The sequence below is a fragment of the Artibeus jamaicensis genome, unplaced genomic scaffold, assembly GCF_021234435.1.
Source record: "Artibeus jamaicensis isolate MK-2021 breed Jamaican fruit bat unplaced genomic scaffold, CSHL_Jam_final contig_685, whole genome shotgun sequence".
Lineage (NCBI taxonomy): Eukaryota > Metazoa > Chordata > Mammalia > Chiroptera > Phyllostomidae > Artibeus > Artibeus jamaicensis.
In genome coordinates this window covers 31,624,899-31,652,859 of record NW_026521924.1, presented here as the reverse complement: position 1 = coordinate 31,652,859, position 27,961 = coordinate 31,624,899, and the positions used below count along the sequence as shown (strand labels likewise).

The 27,961-nt window shown below is 47.5% G+C and overlaps 1 protein-coding gene across 2 annotated transcripts in view; it reads right to left on the bottom strand.

Annotated features, from left to right (window-relative positions):
- DOK5 (docking protein 5) overlaps positions 1 to 27,961 on the bottom strand; it is a 224,556-nt gene that overhangs the window by 26,387 nt on the left and 170,208 nt on the right. The window contains exon 8 of one of the 2 annotated variants that reach the window (XM_053671367.1): positions 14,568 to 14,688. In XM_053671367.1, coding sequence (XP_053527342.1) covers positions 14,568 to 14,688 — 121 coding nt within the window. Of the gene's footprint in view, positions 1 to 14,396; positions 14,689 to 27,961 lie in introns of those variants that run through there. The other variant, XM_053671366.1, reaches the window with a different exon arrangement.

Sequence of the window (27,961 nt, the reverse complement as noted above, 5' to 3'; positions counted from 1 at the left end):
TCCCCGGCGGCCCCCGTGCCCGGGTACTGGCAGCAGCAGCTCTGGCTGAGAAACTGACCTCCCCCCTCCGGAGCCCAGCAGCTCCTTGCCGCTCCCAGGGGCAGGGAGACACCACTCGTTCTTCCCCCTCCACTGAAACCCTCCCTTCTGCACTTGGCCTTCCCCGGTGCCCTGGCAGACCAGGTCTCCGCAGGTCACTCCCCTTCACCTGCCCAGGCCATTGTAACTAAAGTCACCTGTCCCCTGTTTAGAGGTTCTTGTCTCCTTTGGATTTGCATTCTTTGAGGGGAGAGGCTGGTCTGTCTCTGTACCCTGCACGGTGTCCGGCCCGTGCATTCTCAATGGCAGCTGCATCACTCCAAGGGCCAAAAGTCAGTTCTGCAGGGAGGTGAGAATGACCTTACTCCATGTATGCTTGGAACACAAAAACAGATACAGAGTATACTTAGTGGCATTAAAATTTCATTAGGAAAAATGTCTTACAAGGTCCCTTAGGTAGATGATAATGAACCTAAAACATGAGGATGCGAAACACTGTTGCTGAAGAACAATGCCCAGCCACAGGTGACCTGCCAGGATTCTTACCTTTATAAATATTGAGTGAAAAAGAGTCCAGACAGAAAGAAGTCATCAGTTTTGGGGGGGGGGCAAAAGGGAGACTAACCCAGCAGAGCCCCTTGTGAACCTGGGCGAAGCAGCTTCCCTTACTGTCCCTTCCCCCGACTGAGGGTAGGGGCAGTGCGTGGCCAGGGCAGGGCCTCTGGGGGCATCTTGTCGCCCTTCTTGTCTCAGATGTATGCAGTCTTAGTGCATAAAGAAACACACTACAAAAAGATCAAAGGAGAACTGAATCCCCAAAATGTTCGTAGACTGCCGCATAACTCAGGTTTGCAAATTTCGTCAATGAACAAGGTTATGTTTAAGATCACTGTTTGATTTGGAGGCGGACCTTGTTCAATAGCTTTCAGAGAACTTTTTTTTTGTATTATGTATTTTTTTGTATTATTTCCTTTCACAAAGGTTCCATGCATTATGATTATTATTTGTGTAACTCTCCCACTAGTTAGAAATCTTCATGTGAGCTATGCCTTGCTAATTACTCGAGACAAAGCCTACTTAGAGCCCAAACTAGGCTCCCCGTAATCATTAGTCATTATCGTCGTTCTAATAGCGGTGGTGTCGTTAGAGTCATTATCTTCCACTTCCCCACCTCGGCACTCCACACCTGACGCTGCACTAGGCACCGCACTAACATCCGACGAAGAAATGAAGTAAAATTCTAGCCAGGAAATGCCTCTCCTCTCTACTTTGACCCTTTCACTTTTGAAACTATGTCAGATTTAAAAAAAAAGAAAGAGAGAGAGAGAGGAAGGAAGGGAGGAAGGGAGGGAGGGAGGGACCAAACACTGTTTTAAAATTCTCACCCAAGGACATGCTTGTTGATTTTAGAGAGAAGGCAAGGGAGGGAGAAAGAGAGGGAGAGAACCACTGATGGGGGGGACAGCAATTGGCTGCCTCTGGAATGCACCCTGACAAGGCACTGAACCCATAACCCGGATAAGTGCCTTAACCGGGAATCAAACCCGCCACCTTTGGGTTTCCAGGATGATGCTCCAACCAACCGAGCCACACCAGCCAGGGCCACCAGACACTCCCAGTTAACATTTCTAAGACCATGGGATACACCTGAGTGGGAGTTTCTTTTCACTTGATTTCAGATTCCACTGAATATGTATGATTCTCAAAATTAACTCAGAGCTTATTGCCATATTATCTCAATTTCACCGGATGAGCACACTCCTTCCCAAATCGCCCTTCCTGGGTTGACACAGCCCCCGGTAAAGGCCACACCTGACCTGGCATAGTCGTCACCACTTACCACCAGGCTGTCCTCATAGAAGCCACTAAATGTCGATGAGGAGGGACTGGGGCCCTGGGAGCTCGGAGAGCACGTGGGGTGCAACACCCGACTCAGCTCGGCCTGGGTGGGAGCGGCGTCTGTGCCAGCGGGGCTGCAGCGACAATGCCTTTTACTTATCACAGCGGACGGCTGAGCCACGATGAAGCACGTCTGTCTGATTTCCACAGCTCCGCTCAAGCACCCAGCTCCGAAGTGTGATAATTATCGAGGAGCGCGGGACACTACCTAGAGTCCCGGAAACAGACTGTCACTTGCAGATGACGTGTGACAGAAGAAATGCAGGGGTGTCAGTTGTCTGTGTATAAACACAGCATCCACACATCCTCTTCTTAAAGGACCCATGTGAGCACTTCAGGGGGAGGGGTCGGGCATCAGCCAGGAGGGCTCTGTCCCCCACTCGCTCCCTCACAAAAACACTGCTCCTTGAAGGGACATCTATGGCCACACGGTGCAGAGGGAACACTGAACACAGGGGACAAAGCCATTCACTGCGCCCCCTCCGTGTGTCTGTCCTACCACGTTTAATCCCTCCAACCGTCCTGTGAGCAGGAATTTCCATCCCTGTTCGGGAGACGGGCCAACCACCGAGGCACAGCAGGAGGGACTCGGGCCGCAGGTGGCCGACTTGAGCCTGGCTTCGTCTGTCTTGGGAATCATGGATCTAACCACTGCATTATATGGAACCATCCAGAAAAAAAAAGGCACTGTTCCATAATGAGCAAATACAAAGAACATGTGCCCCTGGCCTTCAAACACCTTATATTTAGTAATAGAATGTGAAGGAGTTTTAATTTGCTTCATCTCTGAAGCTTCCTCTGTCTCTGAGACATTACCCAACGGCCCACCCCATTCGACGGCCCGAAACCAAGGCTATGCTGCTGGGAAGGACCGTGTGGGCTGCGCCTCGGAAACATGCGGCTCCGACCAGCCTCCGACTGGAACCGCGTCGGGAGCTGATTCCCGACATGTTTCCTCCAAGATGCACTTTTTTTCCTTTCTTTTATTTCACTTTTTCCATCACCATGTATCCCCCCTCTTCCACCTCCACCCTTTGCCCCCCGCAGTCCCCACACTGTTGACCACATCCGTGAGTTCTTTCTCTCTGCTTTCTTGTTTTCGAGACCCCCCCACCCCGCCCCCATCAGCCCCCTGCCAGAGCCGTCAGCCTGCTCTCTCTGAGTCTGTCTCTGTTTTCGCAAAGGGTAAAATTTTCTCCTTTATCATGACCAAGTAATGTTCCATCTGTAAATGCACCAACACTGTTTTACCCACTCAATAAAAACGTACTTATTAAGTCTGTGTCAAACAGATGATGAAAACAAACAAAATGTAATTCTTACTTTTTTGACATTTCAAAGTTCTTCCAATATGAACTTATCACCTACTATTTCTTATGTTCCCAATATGCAAAGGTGCCTTGTAGATGCTCAGTAACCCCTTGTTCAACTGAATTATCAAGTGTTTGAACAACCAACTTCCATGCAAATCAAGGCTGCACGACTTGATTTTACAAGAAGTGGAATATAGGTTATGAGATCTGTCTGGAATTTCAAAACGCTTCAGTAAAAAACAAACCTGAATGTTAGAAATCACAGTTTTTGATTCACAACTAAACATTTACTCCAAAAGACACAGTCTCCTTAAATTATATATAGTCGGGCCCCCATGATCCCTCACGACATCAACCTACTGTGCTATTCATGGGAGCCTCGAGTTACTGCCCACCGACACTTTCCAGCTGGTTAACACAGAGCCACCATCAGGGCTGGCAGGACAGAGCCCGAATTTGGAAGGAGGAGGAGGGCGCCCGAGCAGCTGTCCTCAGAAAGAACAGCGTATTCACACTCACCGTGTATTCACACTCACTGAGTGCCAGGCGCCGTGCTGGACCTTTTCAGTTGCACACGCTCATTTCCTGCCGCCACGAGCCTTCGGGGAAAGGTGCCAGCGTTATAATTAAGGTGTGGATCTGGGACGTCAACCTGGTCCCTGTGCTGCCTCCTCCGTCGGGCGGTGCTGTGTCCTCTGCAGCTTTGCAAGTCCGATGGCCCCTGACCTGGCACCGTCACCGTCCCCTGGGAGCCCATTGGGAGCACAGAACCGCCCGGGGCTGCAGACCCCGCAGCTGCTGCATGTACCAGAATCACGGGCGACCGGGCTCAGAGCAGTCTGAGAGGTGCTGCCCCAGGACCTGCCCCGGCCTCTACCCCAGCTCTGCAATAGTAATGCCTCTGATTTATGGACATTTTTCTGTCTTCCAACAGAGGTGGAAATCTAGAATAAGCTGCGGATAATCAGAAAGTTCCACGGCCAACGTAGCCACGAGTTGTCGGGCATCTCCCCTGAGCCCGAAGCTGTGTGGGGCACAGAGACGCAAACAGCGGCAAGGACAGTCCCTGCCCTTCGGGAGCCCGGGGGCCAGGGCGGGGCTCCACTGCGGGACCGGCAGGCGGACTCCGCCCACTACCCAGCACCTGCCCTGTTTTCACGGAAACGCTGCACTTTGCGCTGTGTGTGTGTGTGGACACATGAGCGCTTTTCATGTGCAATGGTTCACAGCTCTCGTCAGATTTACAGGGTAACTAAAGCTCACTTCTTTAGTATCAGAAATAAAAATTGAAATGGACCATTAATGTTCGTGTAGAGGAAAATCACTGACAGTTTTTCACTTGAGTCAAGTGCAATGACATATACATATACACACATACATCATACGCACATGTTATAGAGACATGTATGTGACCATTAACTATTTCTACTTAGTCTTTACGAGTAACAACACAACAGCAATAATAGCTAATACTTATTGTAACTCTACTATGCGCCAGGCATAATTTTAAGCCCTGAATGAACGTATTTAATCACCATGGCGATCAGTCACCTGAGGCTGTGGAAGTGAGCAAACCGCCCCAGGTCACAGAACTGAAGAGGGGAGCACCAGGGCTCAACCTGAATCAGTCTGGATGCAGGGTCCAGGCCCCTGGCCGCCACCCATCCTAGGGACACATGGAGGTGGGTTCTGTGTCCTCAGCAGACAGAACAGTGATGCTGCTGATCCAACCCGGGAGGAGGAAAAGGAGGGATTCAGGAGTGGTGCGCACCTGGTCCCCACAGACCTAGTATAAGCCAAGCTTCAGCTGTTTAAATGGGTCACATCAATGTGCCAGACACATGTGCATACACAGAAATAGACGATGTGTTTGTGTGTGTGCATAAGACAACTGTGATTACAGATGCACACACACAAGTACCCATGTGCCTATGTGCACTCAGGTGAGCGCATGCACACACACGCAAACACATGCACGCACAATCAGTGGTCTTAACCCGGGAGTAGAAATCATTTCCATTCCCATTTCTTTTGCTGAACTTTTCTGCACAACCCACAGTAGCCAGACCACCTGCTCTAGAGTGCCGCTCGGCCACGTGTATCTGAAACGCCGGAGGGGCTCGTTAATAATTCAAACACCCGAAACCCTTCCTAACCTGCTGAAAAGGGTGCCTGCAGGGCAAGAGCCCTCCTAAAGATCATTTTCAACAAGCCTGGGGAGTATACATTGTTTAAGTGACCTCTTGGGGGGTTGTAATTCTCAGCGGGAATCCATGCTCTTTCATGATCCTTCCCAATTTTTAAAGTGCCTGAAAATTAGCTACCATTGAATCAAAATGCAGCTTCTGGTTCAGCCAACCTGGGCTCAGGCCTGAGACTCTGCATTTCGAAGCCACCGCCGCTGCTGCTGCTGCTGCTGCTGCTGGCCTATGAAACACACTTGGAACAGCGAGTCCCTGGATAACTTGTTTCCACCTCTATTTTCTGTACACACTCGGGGCCTGACTTCTGTGCTCTGCTGCTCTACACACCTAGACACAGCAACAGCTGGAGGACCAAACCCACTCTGCAGGACAGGAGCATCCTGGGCTCCTGAGGAGCAGGTGGAGGGTTTTGGCTCTGGTGGGATTTTATAGAAACCGAATGAAAACAGGTTATTCATTCCAAGCAGGAGAACGGGGCCATGTCTTTAATGCTGATGTTCCCTTTGTAGCCTGCCAGCGCAGGTACTTACTGGAACACACAAATGATCATCTAAATGTGAACAAGTTGTCATTAAAGAATGATGACCACTCTCCAAGTACAAGTAACCCCGACATCCTTATAAAGAGGTGATGGAAGATGTGATGTTTTATTCATTCCGAGGCTTCATTCATTACAGTTCTTGTTTGAGGAGGCTGGGGATCTAGTGCCTTATCTGAAGATAGGCTTTGCCAGGGACTGGTGTAGCAGTTACTCAAACCTAAAAATTGTGAGGCTGAATTTGCAAGAGGAAGAAGATCTTTGTGAAGACAAGAGGCCCTTTGTGAATGGAATCGTGCGAAATTCCTTTTCCTGACTATACACACAGAGGTGTGAGGTCTGGAGACAAACTGGCAGAGCCGCCTGCTCTTTGTGCGGGGTCAGAGAACAGGATGCAAGCAATCTTGCCCTGGCTGGTGTCGCTCAGCAGGTTGGGCACTGGCCTGTGAACCAAAAGGTTGACAGTTCGATTCCCGGTGAGTGCACATGCCTGGGTTGTAGGCCAGGTCCCCAGTGGGGGGTGTGTGAGAGGTGACTGACCGATGTTTTCCTCACACGTCAATGTTTTTCTTCCTCTCTTTCTTCCTCTCTTTCCCTCTGTCTAAAAAAAACTAGAAAAAAAAAATTTTTTAAAGGAAGCAACCCAGTAATCACATAACAACTATCATAACAACATATAATAGCAATCAGCAGCCACAGATATTAAAAGTGATAAAAGCCAATGCAAACTGTCTTAAGAAAAAATAATAATTTGTTGATTTACATAATTTTTAAATGCGTAAGTGGGTTGAGGATCTTTCATGAGTACGGAGCGTTTTTTGCTTTCGCTCCTCCTGCCCCCTGGTGGTCGAGTCTGGCCTAGGCAGGCCGTCCTCAGGGGAAGCCTGCGGAGCGGCCTGGCTGCTCCCAGACACCCCCAGAGGAAGCCCCCGTAACTACCGCAGCATTTCTGGGCGTCCTCTCTCACGGGAGCAGCCTGGATCGCGTGCTCATCCTTGAGCCAGTCAATTTGGTCCGGAGGTGGGAGGTGCGGATGGCTTGGGTCCCATGACCACCTGGTGATGCTGGCCGTTCCGAATCAACCAAATGACAGAGAGGGAAAGAAGCAGCTTGGCCGCAGCGGGAGTGGCTTCCAGGGCCCATGTTCCGTGGGATGCTCAGGGCCCTGGGAGATGCAGGCACAGATACATGACTGACGGACACGTTGTATACACAGAGATGTATCCTGTGTAAATGGAAACTGGGTTGAGAGAGATAGGTGAATTAGCAGAATCCCTTTGCTTTCGAGAGATGGTGTCTTTATTCAAAGCAAAAGAGGGAAATGGAACAAAAGAATAGAGCAGAAACGTGCATGGGATCCCGCTGTCGGAAAACGGCAAGCTCTGTCTCCTGTCGCGGCTGAGTCCGTAGGGCCGTGCCCCTCTCGCCGTCACCTCTGCACTTCGGTGGGAGGAGGTGGTCCCAGCAACTCCATGACAATGTCGTTCTTGCGGAGATGAGAGTGGGGCGGGGGGGTCTTCTTAATGCAGGATTAGTCAAATTTCCTGGAAGGACCAGGATTTGTGGGGTTACAATCTACAACCACCTCTATATCAACCACTGCAGACATGAATCGTGCTGACTGGCAGCCTGGGCCATGTATTTATTTACTCTGTCACAGGAAACACAGGGATGTGACTGTCCCTTCTGTCGGGTGAGCAAGGGGCAGTTACGAGACATAAAAAAAGAGAAATTGCCTCCCAAAATTTAAAAACCACCCCTGGTGTTTACTCTCCAAGAGAGTAATTAGCCTATTCAAAGCCAAACCACAAGGAAGAACTTTTACTAGCCAGGATGGAGTAACAGGGACCAGACTGTCCCACCCAAAGCCACCGCAACGCAAACATCTAATTATCTAACATAGGAAACAACAGCTTGCAAGATGCTGAACTCGGGTGACAGAGGGCTGTGATTCCCTGAAAGGTGGGGACAAGTGAGGGAAACCTGTGACAGCCCCGGTTCTCCAGGATGAGAGGGACCCCAGTCCTGGTACAGGGGGAGGCAACCTGGCTGAGGCCAGTGGACTCCCTGAGTTGAGGAATAGATATGAGAGTGAAGGAGGTGATGGGGACAGAGTTCACAAGACCGAAGAGCAGGGAGGAGAGGGAGGCACGTGGACAGGGGTCCGGAGATCCGCAGAGGCCCCGTCCCCAGCGGCCACCAACCCTCAGCACGCACACTCGTGAGGAAATGCAACTGAAGGGTGGGAAAGGGGTGCCTGTGTCCCTGGGGTCAGAAACTGCCCGTTCTCAGAAACCTGATCTTACAGGCCCTTGGATAGAGTCCTCGCAAGGGTCTTGATTGAGGAACTGTGAACAATTAGCCCTGGGCAAAAACAGTCCAACCATTCTTACAAATCTTAACAACAAGACTTGAACAGATCAAACTTTTCCAAGTAACTTAACTTAATGCCAGGACTAAGCTCAAGAATAAACTATATAGAAATACAAAAAAATATGCAGTGTCCAATGAGATAAACATCATCTGACATCGCTTTTTTCTTTGGGGCGCCTAACACAAGCTTGTGTATTTTAATAAGTGGCATCAGAGACTTGAGGAAGTGTGCCCTCGTTGTAAGTTAGTCTTCCCCATGTTTCAAACCATGCTGTCCATTGACTCTCTCACAACACCCCAAAAATAAAAATAAAATAGAATGAAGCCCATGACGCTTCGTTCCACAGAGTTCTCTGTCTCACCCGCTCTGTGTCTGACACCTGGCTGTGCATCTTGACATGACAGAACGTTCCAGCTCCTTCTTCTATCAACCACTTCAGAACCCAGCTCAGGTGCCTAAACTCAACAAAAGGAAAAACACGTTTGGGGGAGAAATTCCTGGGGAAACTGACACAGAAGAACTAAACCAGGACTCAGCTGAGTGGCAGAGAGCCCGTCCGTGGTACCGCTGCCCCTGTTCCACTGAGTCAGCGTGGGGTGCAGGTCCCCATCCTCGAGAAATAGAAACCTCCCTTGTGCACGTCACAGACAGCTCCTCTTAAGGCCTTTTGAAAAGACCAGCGACCATCAGTAAGTCTCCTTTCAGTCCATTCCAGAGAAAAGAGAGGGCAAGAGCCTTTCCAATTTGTCCATTTCTATAGCGTGTGGGTGTCAAAACACTTCACAGGCTGTGAGAAAGGCTGACACCCATCTCCACTATGTGTGTGTGTGTGTGTGTGTGTGTGTGTGTGTGTCCACTCTTCTCTCCACCCCTCCCTTCCACACTTCTTCCCCTGAGTCATCATTTCAGTGCCTGGCGGCTGAGGGGCCGTAAACAGATAAAAGTGAAGTTTAAAATAATTAGTTAAAACCCCAACATTTTCTTGGTGATGATGTAAGTAAGCTTCATGCAAGTGTTGACAAAACTCCCCCCCCCCCCGGAATTAGATTTATGAACAGTGTGAGATGAAGCGGCTAATTAGCAAAGTAATGAGGGTGGGGAGGATGTGTGGGCGGCTGCTTCCAGCGTGAAGGTTCCAGAAGCGCCAGGAGGGAGCGTGCTCCCCAGACACGCACACCAATGGTGGGTCTGGAAACACATGGAGAGCAAACCTCGTCGAAAGCGTGCTGCCTGTCACAGAGGAGGGGCAGATCGAGACCCCAAAAATAAACTCGTGGCTTTGACTGAGCAAACTCTGGGCTTCTTAGAAGCTCTTCATGCCGGACGTCACTTAGCTGGCGTTCCATTAAGGCCACTGCGTCTGTGGGGAACGCGACCCCTTTTGCCTCCAAATTAGGAGGTAAACCAGCAGGAACGTGGGTTTGCAGCTCCCAGAAACTGGCTCGCCGGAGAAAATCAGGTTGTCTGTACAAAGCGAATCTTTGCTGGCTCCCCCGGCAGCGAGACATAAACATGATCATGCAGATATTCCTTTTCAAAGCAATTTTACAGCAGCTTCCGTGTGCTGGCCTCATCTTGGTGCTTTACAGACGCTTAATCCTGTGAGGGAGATACTGTCATTACCCACGTTTTACCCACGAGGAAACTGGGCTGGGAAGGTTCAGATCTTGGCCAAACTAAGGGCGGCAAGGGCTTGTTGACGTGCTACTTCAAGTCACAAACTCCAGTGGCGGCCACCCCCTCCCAAGTGTCTGCACTGATGCCACACGCCTGGTCTGGCCAGTTAGGTCTGGTTGATTTCAAACTGGGAACCTCAGCCTGAAACGTCCCCAGTAAAAGTGTCTGTGCCGAGTAGCAGCCAGACTCCTTGGGGAGCCAGCATCAGCTGCCCAACCTTCAGCTCTCCCTTCCCCCAGGCCCAGATGCAGGAGACTCAGTCCCCAGGGTCCTGTGCAACCACAGGAGTTAAGAGAATGACATGACAGCAAGTCTCTGTCCCCTCTGATTCACCTGCTGAAGCCCAGCCTCAACTGTGATGATGGACTTTGGAGATGATTAAGTGCAGACGAGGCCGTAAGGGTGCCCCTCCGTGCTGGGGTCAGTGCCTGCTGCGCCCCTGGGCCTGGGGAGGGCAGATCTGGATGGTGGCTGCCTGCAAATCAGGAAGTAGGTTCTCGCCAGACACCAAATGTACGGCAACCTTGATCTTGGACTTGCCAGCCTCCAGACCTGTGAGAAATCAATGTTCACTGCATGAGGCCCCCGCATGGGGTATGCCGCTGTAGCAGCCTGAACTGAGCGAGGAAGACAGAGGCTCTCTCTCTCTTCCCCAGGGGGCTGCTGAGAGAGGACCCCGTGGAGGCCTGGAGTTGGACAGTCACCACCTTCAGGACAACCTTCCTGAGCATGAGCCCAGCCTGAGAAGGGTTGGGGGTGAAGAGATGGGGGAAAGAGAGAAGGAGAGATGGGGGAGGGTGTGTTAGGCTTCTCAGCCTCCTTACTCCTCCCGCCCTCCATTCGGACTGGCTGGTAGGGTTGGTCCCTAACAGAACCTTATTCTCAGTCTGGGCTGCGGGCCTGCTTTCTGCCTGATGGAGCATTCTGCTTTTTTAATTCACTTTTTTTCTCTTTAATGCTCAGTTGTCCCCCGCATGTAACCTCTCCGTTATCTGGGACACGTATCACCAGATCAAAGTTTGCCAATACCTTTCATTAAACTTGGGGAACTACTTCTTCCCAAGAATTTCACCCAGCCACCGCGGTCAGGTATTTTATGGCCTTCCCAGGGCCGGGCGTGCGGAGAGAGGGAGATGAAGGGGCGCCGTAAACGAGCGATGGCCCGTGGCCCTCGATGTAGGAGATGGGACTGTCAAGGGAGAAATAGTGGACATAAAAGTGAGAAATGGCCTTGAAGCCACACAGAGAGTTTGTGCGGAACTTCTGCTGGGGATGTGGAAAGGCTCCATGGATGCTTGGAACAGGGAAGAAATGCCACGGTGTGCAAGACGTCCCCTCCGCCGATGTGCTCTTGGCCTTGAAGGCGTGTCCGTGCACACTGGGCGGCCCGAGGAAGCTGCTGAAAATCTTCACTCATTGTTTATACACCCCATGGGGGACAGTCAAAAGTACCCGAAGATGTGCATCGCTCTCAGGAACCTCAAGAGACAGCATGCTAGTGCTACTTCTCATTGCCCTGTCTTTATGGACCATCATTTATGGATCACGTAACAGGCGCAGACCCTGGGTTAGACACTTTGCATTCAGGCCTCACAAACATCCGCAGCGGTGAGTAAACTAACATTTCCCTCTGACAAGTTGCAGGCAGGTAAGGTCCTTACGTCAGTTTGCTAGACTGGCTTGGGTCCCGGTTTAACCTAAGTCTCTGACTCCAAAGTCCTTTTTGCGGAGGGGACCCACTCACACATGACATGTGTATGGCAAGGCTATTGTTTCCTAACTCAAGCCATCACCTTCTCTGCACACACACACACGTGTGCACATGCATACATGTACATGCATACACTTCTCTGCTGCAAGGGCTCCGATTTTCATTATCCTTCTTCCTAGGGCTCCGTTTTCTAAGGAGAAGACCCTAGACACAGCCCCGGGGCTAAGTAAGGATCTACCTGAATGTGGCAACTCCCTCCTCCTTCGCTGATGGGCTTGGGAAAGGCACTAGGGCCCACAACTGTCACAGGAGACGCAGTGAGAATCTGTGCCTGAGCTTCAATGACGTGTTTCCTAAGGAAGAAGAAGAGGAGGAGGAGAGAGGATGCAGGGAAGGGGCAGGCCCTTTTCCCTGCTTCCAGGCAGCGAGGCAAGCTCCGGAACCGCTGCAGCCATTGTGTGATCACGAGGGAAGTGAGCTGGCGCCCAGTGATGACAAAGCAGAAAGTCAGAAAGGATTCAGGTCCCTAACAGCATCGGTGAATGTCTGCATGAGCCAAGCTAGGCGCTGCCCCAGCTTGGGGTTTAGGATCCGAAGTACGAATCCCTTCACTCACTGAGTCATGGTGAGTTGGGTCTTGTGGGACTCACAGTCGGGCACGGTAGAGAGCTCCCCAATATTTCACTGCACGTGTGAGGATTCCAGTAAATAAGATGTCCCTGGATTTATGTTCTCTGCCCTCTTCTCCTCGCTTTTGATTCTCCCTGTCTGCAAGGGCACAGTGGCCTGTCATTCCCTAAAACTAGGGGATTTTTTCCCTATAAAAATAGAAGAATACAACAGCCCAGCCTAATACATGATGACGTGCTGGACTCTTACTCCCACGATGGCTGTGAGGAAACAAGCTCCGTGGTGGGGACCCCCAGATGACATGGGACATCAGGGACCTCTAAGAGCTCACGATGACTTCCAGCAGGCAGCGGGCAGGTTGCAGCCCTCGGGGCTACAGCAGCAGGAAAATGAGTTCTGCCAACTGAGTGAGTTTGGCAGTGAATTCTTCCACAGCTGGGCTTCTAGATAAACCCTCAGTCCTGCCTGGCTCCTTACACGTAGTCTTTCCAGAGGACTGGGCCACTCGGCCTGGGACTCCTGCCCCCAGAAACTGCAGAACAATGACTGTGTTCTTTAAAACCACTACTTTGGTTGGCATTTGGGCAGTGGTAGGAAACGGACACAGATTTTGGTACCTGCACAGCCTTACAGACAAGCACCTCCTTGAAGTGTGCACTCTGGACCCTTGGCTTGCGTCCCCCAATGCCACCTTTCAGAGAACCTGTTTTTGTCTTGGGGAGCTGGGGGGGAGGGTCTGACAGAGCTGAGCCGAGTCTCAGCTTGCCTGATTCCGTTTATGGGAGCTGGCATTGTTGCTTTTCCCCCCTCTATAAAGGGTTAAACACAAAATGATTTAAAAATTCAGGGTTTTGTCGTGCTGAACTAATTACACTATATAGAAAGCCCACTTTTCTTTGAAATTCCTGGAATTCCCGAGTTTCATCCATGCCCATTTTCACAACCCACTCGTGCATCCAGCCTGAGCAACACCTGCGCTTGGCTTCTCGCCGTGTCTGCCAGCTCACGGGAGAGGCCAGCGCTCAGGGGCTGTGCTCCACCGCGATCCGGACGCACGCCACCGCGGGCAGGCTTCCCCAGGTTAATGTTTCTTTCCAAAGCAAAGACCCCAGGAGGTCTGTGGTCAGAGAAACGTGGGCTTGATTCTGCCTGCCCCGTCACTTACAAGGCATGTGACATGAGAGTATGACTTCTAGCCTCACGTGCCTTCTCAAAAAAATGCGGAGACTAATGATACCCACCTGGTTGGAATTTCCTAATGCAATAATGCCAGGTACATCACCAGCACAGAAGACGCAGGCAAAGAATAAATAACGATGATAGAAAACCAGCAATCGACATCAACTCCGTTAGATACGGAAGCTTTATCACAAGGGTGCGGTTCTATTACAAGCCCTGCACAGGTGGGAATGGCGGTCCCCGAACAGAGGAAGCAGCTTCCCCAACGTTCCATAGTTCAAAGTGATTCAAAGAGGCCACAGCCCGCTGCACTGCACTCCCCTCACCTACCCTGCCCATGCCTAACTACCGACCACCGCTCTTTGGCAAAAGTTTGGTTTCCCTGAATGCTTATTTTATTTTTTTAAGAATGGACCTATCTACTAATATCAGGTACCCAGTATTGTCAGGTTATAAGACAAGGAAAACGTGTCTCAGATTATCTTTTGAGATTACGCTGTGCAACAAATAACGCTGAGGTCCCCATAGTCCCCACTGCCCTTTTTTTTTTTTTTTAAGAGATCTGGGCTTCTCAATTCTCATCTGATACATTCTCTTCAAAATAAAGTTACAAAGTAGCACAATATACGTTGCGAGTCACTGGGCACTCTGACTGACAGGCAGTCCCGTTCCTATGACAACGGATAGGATCTCTGGAGAAGACCCCCTGCCCGCGCGACCTCTTGCACCCACTCTGGTCACTCAGGTGAAGCCGGAAGAGGCAGGCTGTGCATTTCATCCTGTGCTAGATGCTTGCATTTGAATAAACAGATGGGTCCTAAGTGAACTTTGAAGAACAAAAAAATGCCAGCCACTGAGGTCAGGAGAGACCAAAGCCCTCTGATTATGAACGGGAGTGGGCAGAGAGACCGGTCCAGACAACATGCATTAGTCACGAGTTCCACATGCACCGGAACTGCCCCCTTCTCCTGCTCTGGCCCACCACGGCGGGAAATCCATTGACCTGCTCTGCCAAGGGGCATCGTGTCTGTCCTCCATCATCCACTGGCCATCTTCACTGATGTCCACGGCCTCTCTCAGGTTGGACACGTTATCGCAGCCTTTGTTCTGTGAAGGATTTTCTGCTGTAGGAGGATAAGCAAAACAGTCTATAGGTGTCACTTCACCGAACCCCATTCAATTCTCTCTCCCACCTACCCCTTGAACCAAGCCCGTGGCTTCCTAATTTTGCGCACCTGGACAAAATTATTAAGAGAAGATGATCAGGGTATCAAATTCCACTGATTGTGCAGACAGGGGAAGTTCAGGGGGAGCTGAATGATTTCCCCACGGAAATTACACTCAGAACTTGGAAAGACTTTGCAGCTTAACCCTCAGCCACTTCCCTTTTTCCAGACATCCATGGCTTTTTAAAGACCCCTCCTCAGCCTGTCTGACCAATCCCAGGACGGAGCCAGTCGGCCACACAGGTGTCTGAATGTGCTCAGGAGAGGGCGTGTTACCTAACCTGGACCGGGGAAAGTGAGCAGTGGCACTTTCGCCAGAAATATTGGAGGAAACCACTTCACTCTTCTTCTCTGGATTTAACCTTCAAGGAATTTAGCCTCATATTGTCCCAGCAGCCATGTGGAAAACATCAAAAGAAAGGTTCTTTGGGGATGGAACCCACAGAGAAAATCCAGTGTGGACTGACAGAAAAGGAGAAGCAAGCCACCTTTGACAGCCTGACCCGTGTTCCCCACCCGACCTGGGGCCCTTGTATATCTTGCCCCATTCTGTCCACTGGTACAAACCAGTGAATTAATTTTTCTCTGTCTAGGACATGTTGGAATATTTCAATCCCTGCCACTGAAGGAGAGCCAAAAGGTATAGACCCCAACAGTTGTTAAATGAACATGGATCATTACCTTGTTCATTTTGAGCAAAACTAACAAAAAAAAGAGGCCTTATCTGTACCATAGATAGGCGTGGCTGGAAGCACTTTCTGTCGGAGGCTCCCAGACCTCCGTTCTGCCTTTTTCACACCTCCCCGCCCATCCCTCATGCACTTGGCCCTGAGCAGGAGCTGGGAGCTCAGTCTATGCATCCAGACCACTGGATTCAAGTCGGCCTCGCCACCCCCTCGGCCCCCTCGCTCAGTCGCCCTCCCCATCTAGGAAGACGGCACCTCCCTGCAGGGTGTCAGAGAGCTGTAAGCAGGCAGTACGTGAGAAGTTGCAGGACGGTGTCCAGCGAGCTCCTAAACATAAAGGAAGAAAATGGCCGTTTTCAAATCTCCTTCCCCCGAGTGTCATCGTGTCTCTAGTAGATGTTCTGTCTAAACTGCCATCAATATATTCCAACTGTGCACATGCCAATTTTTAAATTTTTAAAAATATACCCTCCTTTCTCCCATGCTAGTCACCAACTGCCATCTTGGTGCACAGACTCCCACACATGTGAACAGGCTCCCACACGTGTACAAACAGCTCATTATGATGAATGTGTTGATCCCGCTTAATCTGTCAATAAAATGAAGAACATGCCCTAACACGGAACAGGTAATTTAACACACATGACAAGTATATGGCAGTATCTCACATAGCTTTAACGTAGAACATCTTTCCTTATCCTTATTTGCCATCTACATATCTTATTTTCTCATTTTTGGCTCTTATAAACAATGCTGCACCCTGGCTGGTGTGGCTCAGTGGATTTGCGCACAGGCTGCGAACCACAGGGTCGTGGTTCGATTCCCAGTTGGGGCACATGCCTGGGTTGCAGGCCAGGTTTCCAGTAGGGGGCACGTGAGAGGCAACCACACATTGATGTTTCTCTCCTTCTTATTCTCCCTCCCTTCCCCTCTCTCTAAAAAATAAATAAAATCTTTTTAAGAAATGTTTTTAAAAAACAATGTTGCTAAAACATTCACATGAAAGTCATCGCGTGGGCATGTTTTTTAAATTCTCTTGAGTATATACATAAGAGCAAAAGCGCTGGATCCCATGGTAACTTGATTATTTTTTTTAACATCTTGAGAAACTACCAGACTGTTTCCAGAGTGGCAGTCCCATTTTACCTTCCCGGCTGCAGCAGGTGAGAGTTTTACCATATTTTTAGGACCATAACACACACCTAGGATTTAGAGGAGGAAAATAGGAAAAAAATATTTGAAGCAAAAACTGTGGAAAAATATTTAATACCATAAATAGCATCATATTTCACCAATGTAAATGTAAACAGAACTCAACAGCAGCGTTAACCACCATATTCCTCCCAAATTTGGGGGGGAAATGTATGTCTTACAGTCCAAAAAATACGGTCATTCCTTCAGGTCCTCACCAGATCTTTTCATTACCTGTCTTCTGATTGTCAGCTCTCTTGGTGCCTGTGATGCGGGGCCTTGCTATGGTTTTAATTTACATTTGTCTCGTGACCAGTGATGGGGAGGGTATTTTCATGTGCTTACTGATTATTTAAACATCTTCACTGAAGATGAAGATGTTTATTTTGCCCACTTTACTGTCTTCTTATTACTGAGTTGTAAGAGGTTTGTATGTGTGTGTGTGTGTGTGTGTGTGTGTGTGTGTATTCTGGATGCAGGTCCTTTAGATATTTGATTTGTAAATATTTGCTTCCAAGCTGCAGATTCTTTTATTTCACAGTCTTGATTTTTGCTCTTTGAAAGGCAAACATTTTGATTTTTTTAAATAAAATTCACAGGTATTTTCGTAGGAAAAACATATAATTGAGAAAAATCACTATTTGGAAAAGATGAACCCCAATAAAAATGTGTGTTTGTACAAACTCAGCTTGGGGTCACAGATACGAATGGAGTGAGCAGAACACAGGTACAAAGGAAGCAGTCACGAACAGCATCCGTATGGAAATATTCATTCGGAGCCTCCCTGTAAAGTGGGTGGCCGTGCTATTCACATACACAAAGCCATCAGTCCCATTTAATGTCATTGTCCTACCAGTTCACACGGGGTCTGACCCGGTTAAACCGGCAGTCTCAAGTTGACCATCAGGAGTGGCGTTAATGGTGACTATTCAGAATATGACTAAGTTGATGGAGTGAAGACAGATACGTTTGCTATGATGGAAATCCACCAAGACCTTCTTATTAAACCTGAAATTTATTATACAGGAAATCTTTCTAGTATTCCTTAGGTCTTCTTTTGAAAAGTGTTGTATCAAGTTAAAAACACACACACACATTTCTCCCCTCAAGGTATTAAATTAATTCAGCCAAAACTTCAGGCTTTTGCTTTTCTAGATTCTTTGAAAATTTACCCTGACAAGGAAACACACATATCACAAATAAATGCCTGACCAATAAAAAGATTACATGTGGAGTCCAATATATGAAAGTCTCTACAGAGAAAGTGTTATTGACTTTTTAAAGCTGATGTTTCCAATACTTCACTTATTTTCAGAAAAGCTATATAAGAATATGAACATTGCAAATAACAGAAAGTGAGTATTTAAAAAGCACATTTAGAAAATTAACCTTTAAAATAGCTTTCTCTGAGAAAAATCATCTCCAACTAGCAACCAAGAAACAAACTGGCAGCCCGTCTTTCCCTGGTACCTGGGGAGCACAGAACTAAGCCGATGTCATTCTGTGTAATAGGTATAAGGAGGCCGTAGAGAAGAAACTGACCACCTGGAGGTGGCTTTGTCTAGGTTGTAGGAGGGTGTGGTGCCCTAAACAATGAAAGTCAAACTGGAATTCCACTAGGAAAGTGTTAAAATGATTCCATCAATAATTTATGCACTATGATGCTGAATGAAATACTTAATTTTTAAAAAGAACCTTTGGTGTTGCATGTTAATAAAGAGTAAACATTTCTGGGTGCATTATAAAATGTTATTCTGCATCGTCTTGCTTTTTCCTTTTCAAGGAGTTATTAATAAATGATCACACTCAGTTAAACTGAACGTCAGTTTATAAAGTCCCAATTAGGAGAGTAATTACTTGGGGATAATCCCTGAATATTTGCTGACCTGGAGATTCAATATTTGTCCAGAGATGCAGAGTAGTACTGTCCTCGGGCATGTCTTTTATTTATGTTTTAATATTGTATTTATTTATTTTTAGAGAGAGGGGAAGGGAAGGAGAAAGAGTGGGAGAGAAACATCAATGTGTGGTTGCCTCTCATGTGTCCCCTACTAGAGACCTGGCCTGCAACCCAGGCATGTGCCCTGACTGGGAATCGAACCGGGGACCCTTTGCTTTATAGGCCCGTGCTCAATCCACTGAGCCACACCAGCCAGGGCTCAGGTATGTCTTTTAAACGTCTGTACTTTGAGGTAAAGCCTTGCCCCTGTAAAACACAATCAACTCCTGAGTGGTAAATGCCACACTGAGCATTAGTCCAAACTGCCCCCCCGTTTAATTCAGGAATTCAACAAATATGGGAAACACTGTGTGCCTGGAAGTGTACATGTTGCCGGTACTTGATGAGGACTGACGAATGCATCGGGCTCAGCACTACGCACGCGCTCACACAATAATCCTTGGGGGTAGAATTAGGTACCGGTACCAACTTCATTTCAGAGAGGAGGACTCGGAAGCAAACAGCACCAGCGGCCTTCCCGGGGCTCAGACACAGTACACAGCACCTCGGCTTTTCGAGCCCGACTCTTCACAACTGCACCAGCCTGTCTCCTTATTAAAAATGTGTCTCCAAGCAAATGCACGTCTACAATCTTGTATCTGAAGCCCGAGGGGCGGAGTTTGATTCTGCATAGAGCGTGTTTCAATTCCAGAGGAGTAAATACCACTACCCCCAGGATCGATCATCGTACAATTTCTTTAGTGCAGTGTATGAAGGGGGTCCCTGCCTGCCTGGACTCAGATAGTCTCTGTGTTGCTATCACAGTAATGTTGGCTATCATTTGACCACAACCAAAAAGGCTGAGGTGCAAGACTTTTTGGACCTCAGAATTGCAAATTAGGGATCCGTGCTTTTGTGGTTCGAGTCAGAGCTAGGGCCGACTTGGTGCTGCCCTGAGTTGGTTCCGAAGCTGAAGACACGCTTTCTGGTCCTTGGCCTGAGGGCGGGGCCACCCTGCCAACCAGAGTCCTGTCTGGAGAGGCTGCTGGGACATAGACTCAGACTCTGTGTGACACAGACTCACACTCTGCATCTTCCCGGCCCGGGGACAGCCTGGTCTCTCGCCTTCGGGGCGGCGGCCTCTGCAGAACATCAGTGCATTGAAACAAATGTCACCGTTCAACGGCTTTTGAGTTCAAGGCTTCAACAGTTTTTTAAAAATCTTTTCTTAGCAGTAAAGAAAGCTGCTTACTCTTTTATATACAAATAAAGAATTAATCCCATCTAAGTGGAAAGGCATACTCACAATAAAAAGGGCGGCAGGAAAGAATAGTAAATTGTCAGCAGGGTGTTATTAACTGAGAAGTGCACCCTTCCACATGCATTTTTGTTCAGTGTTCTACACATATTTTCACTTATTTACTCAAAGAACATGTGTTGTGACCACTGGTTCTATCACTTGTCACTCAGTGAATGGGTGAATGGAGACTGGGTGCTTGGGATACAATGAAACGTGAATGAATGTTCGTGAATGAATCTGTTAACATACAGAAAAAGTGCAAACAGCATTTTAAAGTAGACATACTAAAATCTCACCAAATGACTTCAATTAGGGCAAATGTAAAGATGAATGTGAACTAATTTAAATTTATGTTTCTTAGTACTTAGATTTGGTTTTAGAATTTTGTAACTTTCAACAGTCTCTGCAAATACTAAGGAAATAGAGGAAAGAAAGCTGAAACATTCTAAGTGCACCTTATAAAAGCTTTAGCACATGAAAGGAATACATAGCTACCGCATCGGGAAGTGAGCTATAATTCACTTTTAGTTATTGAACTCCACTTCATTATTAATTTCCTTTACAAATCCCCCTTTTTAAAAATTGCACAAAGACATATTTCACCACAGGCCTGACACAGAGTTTCCAAAAGAAGAGATTCCAAATTCATGTGGAGCCCAGGGTCTACGATCAGCCTCATCCCAGTAAGTAATCAGTACTTAAAACCCAGAACAGCTGGAGCAGAACATGTATAGTGTATGGTGTGGATGATGGGACAGCTGTAGAGTGTGCGGTACGGGATGTATCGTAGAGAAGCGACTACAGTTCACCACAGTGTGGCGTGAACAGCATCTGGAATAGTCCCCTGAGTAACAGTCCCTTCGGCCGAGCCAGAAAGGGAGTCTATCCGTCTAGAGTTTCATAATACCCGATGGGGAAATTCAGTCAAAACCCCATCTGTGATCTCAAACAAAATACTTAGAGGGACTGATCATTTTTCTCACTGAACTGATGTCAATATACCCCGGTGGTGAATGGCACAGTGGAAACAATTGCCTCACATGACGAACTAACTGGGAAATGTGGATACTATTTCTTTTTTCCTGAGCAACTACTACATGTCAACAACTATATCACAGTTATTTCATTTTGTCTACAATGGTACTCTATTACACAACAGGCACTATTATAAACCCTGTTTTATAGTCAAGGAAACCAAGACACACAGAACTTAAATAACTTACCCGAATTGTATGGCTAATAAATTGTGGAACTGGGATTAGCTTCTCAACAGGAGACCACATTTTACCATGTAGAATGCACACTTTTTTCCCTGGATTTTGGAGGGAAAAATAAGAATGTGCATTATACAGGGTATAATGATTACATACCATGGGTCTAATAATCCCACACACAATGCGCACAAAAATGTGGGTGTGCGTTACACACAGCAAAATAAGGTGATTATAAGTACAGTATTCACTTAATTTGTTAACCTACTGAGAAGAGCCGAAAGCAGGAACTTAAAATGAGGTTACTCTCATCAGGTTAGAGGCCTGTCCGGACATTCCCAGCACGATCCCCAGAGACACACTTTCCAAAAAAGAGCAGGGCTTCCCACTGGTAAAACCCGCCCTCCTCCAAAAAACCCAATGCTAACAGCAGAATGCCATTTATTATCTTCAGAGGAAAATCCAACTGCCAAGTGCATGGTGAATACTTGGGTTGGCAGGTTGAGAATATGTTCCCCCCGTTGTCATGCAAAGTCGAGTCTTAATCAGAAGAGCAGTGATGGATACTCTACGAAACCGCGCTCTTGTATACACTGGAATTGCTCAAAGGCCATTGGTTGAGGCCTTTAACAGATTACGGGGAAATCCTAACAGTGACAGGCATGCAACAAACGAGAGAGCTTACTGGACCAAAGATGCCTTAGCATCAGCCAGGGTTCACTCATTCATCCACTGAGCATTGTGTGAACTCCACAATGTGCCAGAGACTGGCACGTCCAGTGATACACAGGACACACTAAATCCGATAGAGATTTAACCCGGTGTCTGACAAAGACACAGCTCGATGAACCCCTTCCACCACGCAGAGTGTTTTCTTATTTCACGGCCGCCGTGGAAAAGGCCCTGTGCTAGGTACTTCGCACTCAGCACCCTGTTCCTCACACCACCCCCATGAGATAGTGTTAAAGAAAAATGGCTTATAATCCTTGTGAAAATGGTAAGGCAGACTTAATCTATTACTACAGAATGGGGACTACTCAATAAAGTTTGTAGGGGAGAGGGATCGGGTTCGATTTATCATTTTTTTTAATGGGGATTAATAGCCAAGAACCAGAGTGGAAAAGGGGGGCTGGTAAATGGAAAATTACTAAAAGATTTTTATGCTCAGTAACCCATCTGGCAAGGACAGGCCAGGATGAGAAGCTACAGAGATAATCCCTGGGGGATGAGAATTTGGTCAGGCATAGAAAAGAGGGAGCCCATATATCAGGGTAGGGAGATTCTGGCTAAACTGATTTAGCAGGATTTTTGCCCAAACTGGACTCTACAAGTGTGGAAACTGAAGCTCAAGGTTGGGCCTAACTGGGCAGAGGGCTTCGGGGAGGCCGACTGACGTTTGGGCAAGGAGGTGACCTCTGTCGGTAGGTATTACTATAATCCCCATTTCACAGACGGGAAAGCCAAGGCAAAATGTGGTTAAGTGACTAGCTTAACATTATGCAGTATAGTGGGGCCAATAAATCACTACAAGGCTTCTTGGTTCCCTCTCCGCGCCAACACACACTCCCCCACCCCCATCCTCCTCACATAAACACAGAAAGCCCTTTAACTCGGTTTCTCCCCTGGAAAATGTTGTGATGAAAACGGCCAACATTTCTCAGGCACATGCTTTTACTATGCTTCTTCTGCTCTCTGACATTTTCTTTATTAAATGTATAAGATACATCAGGGACCTAATCTGAAATGAGCTGGTGTTTTTTCTGCCCTGACAAATAGCATGTTATTTCTATATGCTAAGAAGGCACTATTAGCTGAATACAATGATCTGCTCACTGAAGTTGTTCTAAACAGAAATATACTCAGATAAAATCTTCACCTCCCCCAGACTTCCCGGTCACCAGGGTGTTCCTCCCACCAAGTTCTCATCTATCAAATGTAAGTGAGAATCTACTGCATGGACGCTAGTATTTTCCAGAAAGAGGTCACAGACCTGCGTGGCACTTTGCCTTGTAAGCTTTGCCCTTCCTTCTCTCTGCCTGGAATGTAGATGTGATGGCAGGAGCTTCAACAGCCATGCTGAGACTATGGGTGAAACCCCATGGCTGGGGAAAGCAAAGCACAACTACTGATGCAACGTGGATCCACGCCAGCTACATGGAGCTACCGACCTCACCAACCCACTGAATGTGTGAGAAAAATGAATGCTTGTGTGGTTCATCCACTGAAGTAGTTTATGTCCCGTGCCCCCGAAACCAATCATAAGCAGCAGACTAACTTTCAAAGGGCAATTACTGACGCTGTTGCCTCAATCTCAGTGAATGCCTCGCTATAACAATGAAGTATTCATGGTAAACTTTATCATGGATAAAATTGCATCAAATAAAGCACGAGGTACGTGTTTTCAGCAATAACATGAAAAAAAATTAAAATGTGACTCAGAAACTGCTTTCCTCGTTCTTTCTAGAGCTCTTTTTTTCTCCTGGTTATTCCCCTCCTGATCACATTGTAGCAAATGACTGCCTGAGAAACGAAAGTTGCATTCTGAATTCAGGCACCTTTGATATCGACCAGTTATTTGGAACAATAGTGGCCCTGGAAATAGAAAAACGGAGGTGGGAAAGAAAAGTATTCTGAAATACCCAAAGAATAAAACGCAATTATACAAATGAAATCTCAGATAACTGATCCGAACTCAAAGATCCTGAACTGCTACTTTTTTCTTTGTAACAAGGAGTGTGAGGTTCTCCAAATATAACACGTTCAAGTACATCCTCGGTTTTCTGAAAAACCCCTCACTACTTTTCAGGCAGACACTTCCAGAAAAGTAATCTTCACTTGTAGCTGGTTTCGCAGCGATGATCAAGGAGAGAAGATTGAAAAACCCAATGGTCCAGATTATTTGGGGCAGAGGCGGCGTGAAAAATGGTCACCGGCATATAATTTCACTTTTGATGAGGAGAAAACCTAGAGGGAAAAATTCAGTTACCGAGGCCTCTGAACTGCTTTGGTCGGAGAAACACAGTTTGGATGGCTTGGTGCCGTAACAAGCCTCAGAGTTGATTGTTTTGTTTGCAGGCTGGAGTCTGCAAGACATAGATACCCCCCGGCTGAGGGCATCGGGGGCTAATGAACATCCAGAGTATGAATATATAAACCTTTTTAGGTCGACACAGAGAAATATAAAAAACAAGTGGCACTGATTTCTAAATGTACATATTTATATACTATCAATACTTACGTCAATAGACAGATAGATAGATAAGAACAGAGAGAGAGACAGAAATACAGCTAAAGGTACAGCTGGCCGGCTGTCTGTCTCCGGGGAAGAGGTGGGGGTTACTGGTATAGACTAGGCGTGCAGAGTGGTACTGCAATCATACAGATGATGTTTGGTAACGTTTGGCACCAAATCATGGCACTAAAAGTACACATTTCTGAGAAAGAAATTTACATCAGAACACTCACAGAGTGTCAAAAACATAAAAAAAATACATAAATCAAAACAGAAAGTATCTTGGTTAGTGCTACATGGGAGACAAAATGCCAACTGAATTCAAAATGTTCCCAATTTAAGCGTTAATCAACATGCATGCCTATATACACAAACATATACGTTTATTTTAACTTGAGAGGATTTGGAAGTAGGTCACACAGTTGCCTCATCAAAAAATCCTGGAGTGACACTGTAAAGTTTTCCAGGTGAAAAGACAGTAAACCCACACAACCCGCTGCCAGCTGCACACCTCGTCGGGCAATCCTTTTAGCCTTGTGGGCAGGAGACCGCTCCCCAGAGAGCAGACTGACGGCCTTTTTGTTTAGTAAAATGACCATGTGAGCGCTGCATTACAGCACGTGACCACCGCTTACGGTCAAGGCCCAGTGTCCACGTGCAAACACTTTGCAGTGTGTACGGGCCCCCAGTCTGCCAGCATCCTTCTGCCCAGCAGAGTTTTCTAGGCCAACGTTCCCCATCGCCAACTGGAACACACTCAGGACACTCACAGCTGCTTCTGCAGAAGCCTCAGCAAACCACAGTGAGGCGAGTCTGCTGGAACAGGGCACAGTTCAAACTGTCTCACGCATTCCAAGACCACGTATCAATTACGGTAGATGAAATAAGCCTCGGGGCAGCGGGTCATTGGCACAAATGAATGAAAACTACATTTTATCTTCATTGTATTCTTGTGTCTGTATGAAAATAGATAAATGAAGCAGTCCAGTCTCACACCCGCCCTTCCCACCCTCGGTACTAGCAGAAAAAAAGATAGTCAAGAAAGTACAGGTGTGCCCGGAGGCGGTCTGTCCGTCCGTGATGCCGAAAAACCTGATTTGCTATTCTCGTTTTCCTTTACCATCTCATTAAGGAAATCATAACTTTCTCCACTTCCATTCTCCACCTCCCCTCTATCCCAGGGGAAATAAAAGCAAAAGAGGAAGCATCCCACTGTGATCGGATGAGTTTATGAGTCACAGGTTAATCAGCACTTGGCCTGTCCATCTAATGTCTCTAATTGAAGGCACGCCAGTGAGGCCCTTAATTGGAAAAGCACACAGTCCTCTAATTATAGTAACCTTCATTTTCAGAGTATTGTCTGACACTTCGCTAAGCGCTGGTAAAATAAATCGTGTTACATAACACTTACAACACTATAAGGTCGGGACTGTAGATTCCCTTACTTTACCCACGAGGAACCATTCAAAACGGCTCAGTCCCTTGTCCCCAGACACAGTAAGAAAGCGTCGGGGGCACAACTCGGACCCCGGTGCACCTGACCGCAGAGCCAGAGACGTTCAGGAAGACCAGCGACGCTTCAGCTCAGAGGCCTGAACGCTCAGATGTGATTTCAGCTTGAAATCTCAGAGCACAGAAGCTGGAAATGAGCTGGTGGCTGGAAGACAATGCAGCCAAGGCCAGACAGAGGCCTGGAGGGCGTACGGTCCTCGGTGCAGATGTCTCTGTTGGCTGTGCCGAGGTCGCTGCTTAAAGATGTTGTCTTTTCTAATTTACTCATTCAAAACAAGGTCATTTCACACTCTGTCTTCTTTGTGGTGACAAACTGATTTTTATCAGAATTTCCAACTAGACCGACCGGAGAAGGTCAATGGCGACGCGTCCAAGGCTCTGACAACAACAGTGGGGCTGAGACAGGGTCTGGCCTGCGGCGTTTTGGTCTTTCACTGATCACTCCCACCTTTAGTTTAAGATGGTGTTTCATCAGACAAAATCTCTGCGTGAGGCTGAAGAACTAAAAGACTCAATACCGTTTCCCATGCAATGCCTACTACGACCAAGTTGCAATGAAATAAAATGCACTGGGAAAGCAAACATGCTGTATTTTATGTAAGAGGAATCTTAGGCACTGAATTCGTTTTTTAAAACTGGCAAAGTACGTTTGCCAGTGGCAGTTTACCACTAAGCTAGAGGACGGGTTTCTGCTCTCCCCAAACACTGGGGGGAGAACATTTCTTGCTGGGTAGGCCCAGCCCCGTTCCCGCTTCTTCTGGTGACTGGAAACATTGCCCTTTGAGGGACCACTGCTCCACCTCTCCGGGTCCATGTGGTTTGTGTAGATTTGGCCCAACCCTGGCTGCCAGGTAGGTAAGAAAAGATGAAGCCCATGACCCACCCACCCTGGCCAGTCAACACCCTGCATTTCATCAGCCAGGCTGACAGGTTCCAAGATGGGCGTATGACCCACGTGAGGCAACTTTGATGCAATGGTAGGACTTTTCTGGAATTTTGGAAAAGTGGCTCCGAAGGATGGGATGGAAGAGTGCAATCCTGGAGCATCTGGTGACCATCTTTCCGCCACAAGGAAAGAAAAGCCTGAGAAAGAAGTAGCCAACACACATGTACATGCCTACACGCACCCGTACACAGAGCAAAGAGGAGAAAAATGTGTATGATGCTATTCGAGCCTGCAGTGCCTATAATGCGTGTGTCTGTGTGTATGTTCCTCTCACGTGTGCACATGTATACGAACACACACACCCCACTAACACCTTCCCTCAGGCCCTGGGTGGAAGGCCCAAAAAGAAACTAGTTCACAGACATTTAAGTTCAGAAACAAGTTCTTCTTAGGAGAAGTTTGGGAGACCTAAAAAAGGCATTACAAATGAAAGAAGAACAAAACCTTGTGCTTAAAAATGTATTAGGAATTGGTCTCCTATTTCCACCTAGGCCAGGTATGTCGAAGATTAAAAAAAAAGGGACTCTCTAGAGAATACGTTTAATGTAGCAAACTAAGGATGTTCATTCACAGGATCAGCTGCCTTCCTCCATTCTACTGCTGTTTCCCTGTAAATTGCTCTTTATTTCAATTAGTGAATCCTTTGTTTTTGACTAGATCTTTTTTATGCTGCTGAGGTCCTCACTAAGTTCCTTGAGCATCCTTATAACCAATGTTTTGAAATCTGCATCTGATAAATTGCTTATCTCCATTTTGCTTAGCTGTTTCTGGAGTATTGATCTGTTCTTTCATTTGGGCCACATTTCTTTGCTTCCTCGTTTTGGCAGCCTCCCTGTGTTTGTTGCTACATTTTAGGTAGAGCTTCTATGACTCCGTGTCTTGGTAGTGTAGCCTTACGTAGTAGGTGTTCTGTAGGGTCCGGTGGCACCGCCTTCCCTGCCACCCGAGCCGGGTACTTGAGGTGTGCCCTTTGTATGGGCTGAATACAACCTCCTATTGTGTTGAGCTTTGGTTGCTGTTTGCAGATCAATAGGAGGGATTAGCCCAGGCCAATCTGAGACAAGGATTGGCTGTGACCACTTACCACCAGCCTCTGCCCTCCTTGGAGGATCGGCTGTACAGGGGCAGAGTGCTGGTGCTCCAACATGGTCTAT